The sequence below is a fragment of the Dermacentor andersoni genome, chromosome 1 (genome assembly GCF_023375885.2).
Source record: "Dermacentor andersoni chromosome 1, qqDerAnde1_hic_scaffold, whole genome shotgun sequence".
Lineage (NCBI taxonomy): Eukaryota > Metazoa > Arthropoda > Arachnida > Ixodida > Ixodidae > Dermacentor > Dermacentor andersoni.
The window spans coordinates 72,215,903-72,227,733 of record NC_092814.1 but is presented as its reverse complement, the minus strand read 5'-3'; the positions used below and the strand labels follow the sequence as shown (position 1 = coordinate 72,227,733).

The 11,831-nt window shown below is 46.9% G+C and overlaps 2 protein-coding genes across 2 annotated transcripts; both read left to right on the top strand.

Annotated features, from left to right (window-relative positions):
* Positions 1–6,735: 6,735 nt before the first annotated feature.
* LOC126543232 (uncharacterized) lies at positions 6,736–8,871 on the top strand. Its single transcript, XM_050190365.3, has 2 exons — positions 6,736–7,739; positions 8,856–8,871. The coding sequence occupies exons 1-2, from the start codon at positions 6,736–6,738 to the stop codon at positions 8,869–8,871; spliced, it is 1,020 nt and encodes a 339-aa protein (XP_050046322.2).
* Positions 8,872–9,841: 970 nt separating this feature from the next.
* Positions 9,842–11,538, top strand: LOC140215227 (uncharacterized). Its single transcript, XM_072285900.1, has one exon. It carries the CDS (start codon positions 9,980–9,982, stop codon positions 11,390–11,392), a length of 1,413 nt encoding a protein of 470 aa, XP_072142001.1. The 5' UTR covers positions 9,842–9,979; the 3' UTR covers positions 11,393–11,538.
* The last annotated feature ends 293 nt before the right edge of the window (positions 11,539–11,831 follow it).

The window sequence follows — 11,831 nt, the reverse complement described above, 5'->3', positions numbered from 1 at the left end:
ATTTTTCGAAGCAATTTGTACCGTGATTAAGAAATATGCTGATGACACCGTCGTTAACTCAAGATACTAGTCCCTTGATGACAAAACGAAACTAAACGGACACTTAAATTAACAATAATTGTTGTTGGCGTGCATAGCGGGAAACAAATAGGAACACTAGCAAGAAAAAAAGAAGGTTGTATGCAAACGACACTGGAAAAAGCACCACTTAAACCTCATTACGACATTATATATCTTATATACGCGTATGTACTTTTGTAGTGAAATAAAACAATCGACTGTACTTTAGTCTGCATTCGTCATACACCACTCACTGAGTATCGAAATACAGACGTAAGCTGTATCTATATACGTCACAAATAGCATAAAGTGGACGTTTCATGTTGGTAACAGTTGCGATAAGTGGAAAAATAAACTTTGAATGCTACGTCGAAACTTTAACGAAACGGCTCTAAGCAGAAGCTTATCGCGTACAAAACAATTGTGTTGCTGGGATAGGCAAGACCGGTATGGCAGCCATACAAACAATAAAACATAAGCAAAAGTGAGCGCATTCGAAATAAGGCACTTAAGCTTACTGTATACTCATTCCACCGTGTACACTGATAATTTAACTTAGGAGAAAGGCCGGAGCACTGACTGCACGGCCATGAGGCCAAAAATTTATCAGCTTCAGATTCTTAATTTATAACATGACTATTTCAAGTCGAAAATTTCAAACTATTTATCTCTCAGCACGTCACAGTCACGTACTAAGTTCGCCAAGCACATCAAATCTTTAATGAACTGAGCGTTTAAAAACATCTCTTTTTTCCAGAAATGTGGATAAGTGGAACAAGCAGAATAATACATGTACTTGTCTAATAAAATGTTAAGTTTCTCTGTTAAATATGCTATTGTAGCTGGGTGAGGTGACTCAAGGCACGTAGTAATGCGGAAGTTTGCTTCATGTAACATTTCGGCTACGAATGAGCCAGTGTGCTTACTCCCATTTTTTTTTTCCTTTTTTTCGCTTTTGTATCTGCTAAAATTTAAATTACAAATATATGGAATTATTTTTGTTCTTGTAACCAGAATGAATGGCTTATTTGTACCCAACCACATCAACTCCTGTTCTGGCATGTATGCTGACAGTATGAATGAATGAATGAATGAATGAATGAATGAATGAATGAATGAATGAATGAATGAATGAATGAATGAACAGTTGACACGATGATGGCCAGAAGCGCACGGTAATATCGTAAGGAAAGCTTTGTGAACACGGCCTGAAATATCCCCCTGTTTTTCTTTCGACAAAGTGGAGACGAAGGCGACTCTGGCAACACGGTACAAGCAGTTCGCTACGCCATCAAAGAAGCGGTATAGAAAACATGAACCATGCTCTGTTCTTGCAGCCAGAAAGTTTTCTAGCTTTCAACACCGAGTTCTCAAGTGCGAATGTATCATAAACGCATGTGACATCACTGTTAACTTGTGGCACATGACATAGCGAGTCCTACATTTCGCACTTTCGAGGCGTATGATTCAAGTAGTAGAGCGGCTGAAGGCGCTGGCTTCTAGAACAAGATGGCGTAGGCTTGACTCTCATAGGACACATACAAGACGTGAAGTATTTGATACACATCTGCGAATCGGGTCCCACCTCGATCAACAAGCTACACGTGTACACGTTCAAACTTGGAAGATGATTGAAATGTAGACCCCAAAAAAAAGCCAGAAAAAAATTTACCGTATTTACTGGACTATAGTCCGCAGAATATACAAGTTTAAAAGTTGAAGTTTGCGGGATGCGGTTTATCTATGGTTGAAAACTATAAATGATCTTTTTTTTAAGGTCGGAAGCACGCTTGAAAAATAAAAAAACTGATTCACACTGCGCCCACAAAGGTCTTCCGTGCTAAAACACGGCGCAATCAACTGCGCAATTAATCGTCGATGCGCACGAGCAATATTTTCCACCCTATACTGGCAGCTCATGATATGCAAGCGAATGCTGCTTGTGATATGTAAAGTGGCGGCTTTTGAGTGCTTCGACTTGTGAGCGCATGCGTGAAACCTCGTTGCAAAACGCACCGCGCACGTCTGCAATACGCAGCTTCACAGATGCGCAAAACACAAGAACACTTGCGATGGCACTGAAAAGGCATAGAGCCTTCACGACATCGTTCAAGCTCAGCGTAGTCGCGCGTACTCAAGAACGAAAGTGTTCTGACTCAGAAGATTCTGAAGACATTGACGAGGCGTTCGTTGAATCCAACATGCTTGACTTGTTTTGCTCTGACAGCACCGACCAGAGTGATTTTGACGGGTTTTAGGTTTGACTACTATATGCAGTCTATATGCAGTCTGCTAGTTGACAATAAAATGTTTGCTTCTTTACTGTATAACGATTCGTCCCTGCGGACTATACAGCAGGTGCGGACTATAGCACGGTAAATACGGTATATCAGCGCTGCCAGTTCCTTCTGACGATTATGTATGTCAGTTCTTGAACAACCCAACAGATACAAGTCTTTAGCGAACGTGGGAAAATGACCCTATTCAATGCGCTCGAGCAGTTGGCATGAGCTCCAAGAACATGCCAAACTAGCGCCTCCATTCTGACAATCGTGCCTATGAGGTAAAAAAAAAGAACACAAAGAGAACAACAACCCTGTAGAGAAAAGCACGCACCAGTTCTTTGAGCAGAGCCGACTTGCAACGATCGTTGGCGCCCTGAAACACGAGACCTTGCAGGGCCTCCAAGGCGTGACAGACGGTCGAGTCCCACTTGGGTTCCTCCTCGTCGGCCTTCCAGCGCGATCGCTTCTTGGCGCGGTCGAGCTGCTTCTTGCGGACCATGGTCGTGGAAAGAAGTCGCTTCCGGAAGACACGTTTCTGCTATGTGGCACACGTGCTCCTCCACGAGGCGCGCGGCCGCTGTTCTCGGCGCCATAGCATTGCGCGTGGCAGCTTTTGAGCTTCGTCTTCTTTTCTCCGACAGCACCTAGGACGCCGTCGATCGTGACAGAATAGCTTGTGAATTGCTACGGGCCCGTGCATCATGGCCCTTTGCGCTAACAGAGTTGGTTAAACGAGGAAGAAAAGTCAAGCAACGAAATTGAAGTAGGCGCAATGATTGAAGTGAATTGAAGCTGCATGGTCACGTCCCCTGATGCGAATTTTTGATGGATAATTGATAGAGATTTTATTTTCAGGAAAGACAGTGAGGTCGGCCTGCGCTGGTGCGTTCTAGCCTGCTACGCTGTACTAGGAAAGAGAGAAAAGAGCGAACTTATAGAGATTAATGATGATGAGAACAAGGGAAGAAGTGAATGCATGTGTGCATTACACAATAGCCCTACAAAAGCTGCTAAAGCTGCTAAAGCTGCTACTAAAGCTGAATTAGTGGCATGTATTAATTCCAACAACGCTTCCGTTGTCTACCTCGCGCTTTTATTGTTAGGCTGCGCGCCGAGAACGCGCCGACAGTGACTGCCCTCCCAACGCTGGCTAGGAAACCGTCCAGGGCGTCCGTCGCTCCTGCACGTAAGCTTGCCAATCAAACAAAGAAACAAGAGGACATCTAAGCATTTCTTATCACTTGCGAATGCGAAAGCATTAACGTCGAATTGAACGCCGCTGAGCAGTCCTTCGAGTTTTGCACCGCGAGTAATGTACCATAGCGGTACATGCTGCCAGAGCCAACAAGCAGCAGCCTGCGGTGCCAACGCCGCATGTCACTGACGTCCTGCGCGACGAGTGAGCGAGACGTCACGTCACTGGGACGCGATGCCATCACCACGACGCCACGTCCCTGAGCAATAGTGCGCCAGGTGTTGCAACACCTGGCGTGCTATCGCCCAGCAGTTGTTCTGATTCGCCCGCTCTGTTCCGCAGAGGCGCGATCGTGACGTCGCGTCACAGCCAGTAGGAATTTAGGTGCCGTTTCGCTACTGCAGACACCGCCGGCATTTTCACCCAATGGGCAATTTGATGCTTTGGCATCAATAAGTGTTTCAGGCGTCTGGCAGCGTTCGTATTCAACTGGCCTAAAGCGGCAAACACATGCACGCGATGTTCGAGCGACAGCGACGAGCGCGTCGTGGCGTGGAGCAACCATGTGAATGCGACATCCCAAGAAAAAAAGTGGTGGCAGATTTCCATTGTTGCGCGAATAAATGCAATCGGACACTCGTAAAGAAATCTCAAACGTGCCAAGTGGTCAATGTTTGACGTAGATCTAGCTTCAATATGATATCATCCCCAGTGTAAATCTGTCCCATGCAGCCAGCGTAAAATGCTGTGGCGCCATCTGGTGAACAAAATTTAAAACACTTTCGCAGCTCTCGGTAGCATCTCAGGCCTAAGAGCATCAAAACAAACAGCCGATCACAATAATAACGACAAGATAGCGTCGATAGTTTGTCCTCAGTTTGAGATGAGACGAAGCGATTATTGATTTTACTACTTATTTTTTGCTGTCACGGCACAGAGCAAATTGCAAGAGTGAATTCAGATCGAAGGGGGCGTACAAGGACGGACTGGTTGGTGCCATGTTGTTGTGCAATCGCTGTTACCAGTGGATGTTGCTGCGCTGACTTCCTGGCGTCAAGCGATATTTTCTGGCTGGCCAAAAAACCAGCGACGCGACAGGCGACAGCGAGGGATCGCCCTCCGCGACGGCAAAACCTGCCGCTCATCGCCGTCGCTTGTCGCTGTCGCTCGAAAACCGCAAGCAACGCCTCCTCAAATCCTGTGTCGATAAGATGCCTGGCTTCGCGTAACCTTGAGGTGTATACATAATTTCTCATCTGGGTCGAATACATGCAGATGTCTGTCCGTGGTTGTTAGCGGGAGCATTGTACATTATCGTAGCGTCATGCGTGAGCGACGTGAGTGATGAGTTGACACCTGATCGTGAGATGGCAATCCGATCTGCATCAAAAGCATAGAAGGCCGATCTTGCCTCGCTGTTAGCAAGTTCATTGCAGACACCACCATATTGCCGAGACAACCATCGAAACGTGATGGCCACGCTCCAGCGTGAACTTCTGCAATATCTGGCTCCATTTCCTGCGCGTGCAATCTACCGCCTACAAAGCTGGCTTAGAATCACATTTCAATGTAACTGCTGCTGAGGTTGGACAGCTAAGGCCTCATTGTGGTCTTTATAGAGCGCAGCTATTAGGCGCCCGTTCCTGTGGCAAGCGTCGGCGTCGGTGTCGGCGAAACCGAGCGAACGAGCACACCGAAGGATCAAGGAGCGAACGGGGAGCGCAGGTGGGGATGATAGACGCGAGGAGGAAAGCGGAGGAGGACGGTATAGCCAAAACGTGAGCAGAAAAGCGTAGTGCGGCGAAGATAGCTACGAGATGGCGCCAGAGTAGCACGAGTCGTCTGGGAGGTCTGTGTGCGGCGGCTGCTGTGGATCGCGCACACACGTCCCCCATGCGCTGTCTCTCGCGATCACCAGATTAGCGAGGCAGTGGCGCCGCACTTCGCTTCGCTCACGTGCCGCACCACGAGACAGATTGTCCGCGCCAGCCAATATATCGCGAAATGAAAACAGGTATAGTTTACTAAGGTACGTGACTGTTTGGGCGTGTTGGTAGGACATGAATGCAGCTTTTTGCGCACAAGACGACAATGTTGTAAGTCTGCGCTCGTGTGTCTCAGCCTCTCCTTCGTCCTCGTCTTCTGCGCAAAAAGCTACATATACGTATAGTGCTGCGCTCAAATTTTGCATTAGGAGGCATAGTAATCGTCGGCGAATTTCTTTTTTAATATTTCAGACAGAATCTTATTTCATATTTCTCTGGTCGTTTCAGAGCACTTCGCGAGTGCTACTAAGGTCGCGAAGGATAGCTTTAACGTTGCCTTACGAGAATAAGCGGGACTACTAGTGATATAATAATAATAATAATAATACCTTTATTTACATCAAAAAGATTAGGGTTAAATGAAAAAAATTGTGTATCAACAGCTTGACCAGTTCCCTTCCTCTCAAAATAACAATACAAAAAATTGGAGGACGCTTAAGCTTCGCCTTCAAGAGTGAAACACGACAGCGTTCCCGTCGACCCGCCAAGGGGTGTAAGACAATGCGCTACGGCGCAGCGATCACTTACGAGGCGCCACGCATAGAACTTTGCACCCACCAATCACGCGGTGAGCGTCGAGCAACGCAGCGTTCGGCGCGGCAACGAAACGTGCGCCTGAGCAAGCGGAACGAACCAAAGAACTCGGTGTCTCGGAAGGGGAAACGATCTACGCCAGCCAAACGTCGTGATCGGCACGGGCAGAGAGATATATAGATAGTGATCTAAAGAAAGAGAGGACGCTTGATTCTGCAACCCGTGAGAGAGCACGGCGAAGCGTCGTCAGGGGAGAGGGAGTCGGGGCCGCGACGCGCTTCGCACTGGTCCCCGCACAGCCCCAATGCGCGCGTGGCGCGCCACCTGTCGGGGCAGCGCCGTACATTGAAAGGAAGGGGTCTTCTGCGTTTGCCGCAAGATGGCTCTGCTTGTGCGGAAAGCGCAGAAGAAATGTAGCGGAAACGTACTTCGCTACTCGTGTAACGGTAACTTCTGTAAGTTACGTGCTCATAATTACCGATATACACCGCAGTATAACTTTCTACGGCACGTTTCTAAGACAACACCGCATTCACTAGAGGCGCTTTTGTACCACTTTGAAGCATCGAACTCGTGGCTGAGGAAGAAGACGGTGTTCCGAACGGTCGCTTTTTTCATGTTCTCCGCTCCAAAGGTTTTATCGGCCCCTGGCCGAGGTGCTGCTCAGGCTTCAGCCAGCAGCAATGACTACCGTGTTGTGTTACCCCGTCTTCCTACCGGTAAGCTGGTTGCGGACTCCATTTTCCTGCATGCTGACTTAAGTGGTCGACCGTACAGAGCCCAAGACTTCAGAGACGCCCTTCGGAACGTTATTGACCTGAAGGAAATAAGTTCCATCGGACAATTTCAGATGTCGCACGTGTGGATGGTGACGTGCAAATCATCAATTACAAAATCAAAGCTAGTCACGTGCGGAGAATTATCCGTAAAAGGTAGACGCTGCCTTGTTATTGACCCCGAGCCCACGGAAGTAAAAATGAAGCTTTTATGGCTTCCTGAGCGTTTGGAAGACGATTACATTCGAGATGCGCTCCAGGCTTACGGGAAAGTGAAGTCCATATCAGTAGAAAGCTGGAGAGTATCGGAAATGGAGCAAATGCGCACCCTCAATCGTGACGTGGTGTTGACTCTTGCCGATGGAGTCGGCGTGGGCGACGTTCCGCATCTGCTACACGTTTGTGGAGTGCAGAGCCTTGTATTGATCCCAGGCCGGCCCCCGCTTTGTCTCCGCTGTAACAAGGTTGGACACATTCGTCGAAACTGCAGAACCCCACGTTGTGAAGCCTGCCGACGCTTTGGTCACACAGATGAAGAATGTGTTGTGACATACGCCGACAAGTTACGGCACAGGACAAGGCCTCCAGAAGAAAGCTTGCAGGAACACATAATGGATGTTACTGAGGTTCTCGATGCAACGGGAGACGTTCACTCTTGCGCGGATACCAGCTGTGCCAGTAAGGCCCCTCTACATGTTAAAGAGAATGACATCGCAGAACTGCCCGTGGAAAAGGAAAGTACCGAAGAGAAAGAAGCGCCCGCTACCACGCAGCCAGTTGCCGCCCAGCCAGCGAATGAGACAGCCGCTGATGACTCATCTGCTGCACCGAAGCACCTCAACACGTGCGCTGTGCTGGCAGAGGTCAACCGAAGTAGCGCGGATACGTCAATTCCGAAGCGCCGTGCGACTAACAGATCAGAGTCAAGCACGGACAGCGAGACGGCCAGTACCACAAGAAAAGCACGTCGCCGCAAAACATCGACACATTCAGGAAAGTGCCGGCGATCACGGTCCAGGAGGCCTGGTGAGAGTTCGGAGGGAGCCTCGCCGTTACCCTCTAGGACCGACCGCATAGAAAATCAAGTCTAAATAGTGGGTAGTCACCATGGCCCTGTCCCAGCAACTTCTCTTCGCAACTTTGAACGTGCGAGGCCTTAGGTCTTTGCAGAAACAGGCGCAGCTTCGCCGGCTTTTGTCTAGGAAGCGCCTCGACTTCGTCGCCGTGCAGGAGACGAAGATTGAGAGTGATGACGAGACAGAAAGGGCTTTGCGACCTTTTCTGTCTGAATATAACGTCTGCGTTTCACACGCTCTTGGTTTATCCGCGGGCTGTTTCCTGTTTCTGAAAAAGAGCCTATTTTGTTCAGCACTTAGTTACCATGTAGACACTGAAGGTCGATATATATGTTGTGATTTTGTGTTGCAGGGTGTGCCATGGCGATTAGTCAACGTCTATGCATTTAATGACGCTGCAAAACGAATTGTCTTCTTTGATACTGTGCGTAGTCTAATGGACTGTGATCGTTGCATTGTGTTAATGGGAGATTTCAATTGTGTATGTGATCCGTGCGATCGAAGCGGCATTAACACTCAGCGGGACAGGAGTGGTGAAGTTTTATCTAACCTATTAGAAAGTGCAGGGCTCATTGACATAGGAGTGTCGGGACAGGGAGCTCGCTCTTATACACGAATTCAAGGTCGCTCTTATGCCCGCCTTGATCGGATTTATGTTTCTTCATCCCTCCTCTCCCGGGAACTGTCCTGCACTACTATCCCAGTTTCGTTCTCTGATCATTGCATGGTTATCGCAAAAATTGGTGAGAAATCTGTAACTAATTTCCGACCACAGTGGGCACTCTGGAAGCTTAACTCTGAGCTCCTAAATGATCAGGAATTTATTAATCGCGTGCGCATGACCCTAAAAAATTCTCTTTCTACTGACTTGCCGTTATTTGCAGCTTGGGAACTCTTTAAACAAGAGGTTCGTACAGTGGCTATAGAAATTGGATCGCTGAAAGCATTCCATAGAAAGAATGAAGAAACAATACTTCTTAAAAGCCTACACAACCTTTATCAGATGGAATGCGAAATGCCAGGCACTTACATTGTTGACATAGAAAATCTTAAATGTGAGTTGCAAAAGTATGACGCACTGCGTTACAGAGGTGCGCGAATTCGATCTCGAAACATGCGCGCTCTGCAATCTGAGCAACCAACACGTCAAGCTTTACTTGACGAGCGACGTCACGCTGTTTCCAAAGTAATTCCGGAAATATACTCCGAAGGTAGTCTTCTAACAAATACTAATGACATAATTTCTCAGTTCGAAACTTTCTACACTATGTTGTTTAGTGCCCCTCCGGATGATCACGATGCAAAAGTTTTAGAGAGTTTTGTATCTCTTGTAAAACCATTACAGGATGATGAATGTGCAGTTATGAGTGGTAGCCTTACGATCCAAGAAATTGAACTAGCTATTGATCAGCTGCCTATGTCGAAAACACCCGGCCCTGATGGACTTTCCTGTGAATTTTACAAAGCTTTCAAACCAATTATCAGCCCCATATTATTGGACATTTTTATTACAAGTTTAGAGGTAGACGCCCTTCCGCAATCTTTTTGCAAAACCCACACAGTTTTAATTCCAAAAAGTGCAGATAAGGAGAAACTGCGTTCTGTTGAAAGCTACCGACCAATCACATTGTCAAACGTGGATTATAAAATTTTTGCAAAAGTTCTATCGAATAGATTGCAATTTGCGATGTCAATTCTCATTGGTTCCCATCAGACGTGTGGAATTAGGGGCCGATCCATTCAAACCAACATACATATCGCCCGTACACTCCTTCAATACTGTTACGGTTCCACTGAGCAGCTTGCAATGCTCCAGGTAGACCTTGCTAAAGCTTTTGATCGTGTCAGTCACTCCTATTTATTTACTCTTCTGGAGCATGCCAATGTCGGCTCCGTTGTGCTTAAAGGCGTTAAGCTTTGTTATACGTGTTGTACTACTCGTTTAGTTATTAATGGCCAACTCTCTAAACCCGTTTCCATTTGCTCTTCGGTAAAACAAGGATGCCCTATGTCCCCATTACTATTCGCCCTTTATCTGGAACCGCTATGCTTAAGCGTTATTCAGTCGAGTTACATCCATGGCTTCAATATACTGGGTCATGAAGTAAAAGTCTTAGCTTATGCAGATGATTTAGCGTTCTTCTGCACGGATAAGTCGAGTGTTGAAAAGGTAGTATCAACAATAGAGGAATTTGGCAGCGTATCAGGAGCACGAATGAACTCCGCAAAAAGCTTAGGCTTATGGTTTGGCTCATGGTGCTATACACCAGAACAGTTTGCAGGCGTTAATTGGACCGGTGTCCCGCCAAAGTATCTCGGCGTGCCGCTAGACGCATATAAATTAAGCGCACACTATTGGAAAGAACAAGTTTCGGCCCTGCAAAGTTACGCCCAGACATTCGTTCCACACCGACTTTCTATTTTTGGGAAAGCCGAGGCCTGCAATAAGTTCTTGGCAACAAAAATTTACTATGTATTGCAAGTTATACATTGTGCCAGGCTCTACATCCAACGCTTTCACCGAATCTTTGCAACCTTCGTATGGTCTTCAACTTTTGAGCCCATGAGGCGAGACAATATTTTCAGGCCCGTTAGTGAAGGTGGGCTGGGTTTAGTGCATCTTTATGTGCGGCAAATAGTGTCTCGTTTCTTCTTTTTTCGCGATACATCGCATCCTATACTTCGGTCATTCATGCAAGTCACACTTGTTAATGCGTTACCCGACTTAATTGTTTCTTCGAATTTTTCTTCGCGTTTATGCTTGTGGGGATTCATGCAAGAAGTTTACTTGGCGATTCGTTTCCTGACAGTTCGGTTTTCCACTGAATACTTGTACTTTGCGTCGCGTGAAACGTTATACAAAGATCTATTGTGCATGCTTTTTCCGCCTCCATGTTACCGATCACTATACATTCAATGGCCAGGTCACGATGTTCTAAAGCGAGTTCGTAAAATGTATGTATCCCCTTGCTGCAAAACGTTCTTTTATAAACTTCATAGTGAAACCATACCGGTTAAAACATGGCTACAGAAAAAGGGTATCTTTGTCTCTTCTGTTAACTGTCGCCTTTGTGACGTGCCAGAGACGATTGAACATTGTTTTATTAGCTGCACCGACGCCATACTATTTTGGGATGTCCTCCAACGGACTTTACAAAAAGACTTTCACATCAACGCTCATACTGTGCGATACCTGCTGCCGACCGCTGATAATAGTGCCCCTTTTGATATGTTTTTTCTCATCGGAATGCACAGTTTGTGGAAAACGCGAATGATGGACAGAAACGCCGAAACGGTTGTACCTACAAGGGTGAATTTCATCCAAATGACCCTACACCTAAAGCAAGTTTATGATGAACTTGATACCCAGCCGGACTGGTACCCCATTTTGGTGAGGTGCCTATCCTTACCACCCTTCTAAAGTGGAACCACATTTCTACCCACAGTATGCACGATGCCTTTTCTCTGAGTGACTGTCAGTGTGCTCTCCATTCTCTGACTATGCACAACTGGTGAATATCGGGTTGTTGCTACTGTAATAAATACCATGAAAGAAAAAAAAAAAATCGTGGCTGAGTGGTAGCGTCTCCGCCTCATACTCCGGAGACCCTGGTTCGATTCCCACGCAGCCCATGTTGCAAGTTATTTTTATTTATAAATTGCCTGCCGGGATTTTTCACTCACGGCCAACGCCGCGGACGCCGACACCGACGACACCGGCTTTTCGGCGACGCGAGCTCTTTAACGCTGTCGCGTTAAAAATCTAGCACCGCACAAGTACTCAGCCTTCATTATTGTCCCTGGAGGCCACTTATGGTAGGCGTAACGCTTAGTTGCATTGCCAGAGCACTCGGAAAGTA

Bases quoted from the DNA above. Each gene is read 5' to 3' on its own strand.
- LOC126543232 (XM_050190365.3), top strand. From the start codon at position 6,736: ATGTTCTCCGCTCCAAAGGTTTTATCGGCCCCTGGCCGAGGTGCTGCT.
- LOC140215227 (XM_072285900.1), top strand. From the start codon at position 9,980: ATGTCCCCATTACTATTCGCCCTTTATCTGGAACCGCTATGCTTAAGC.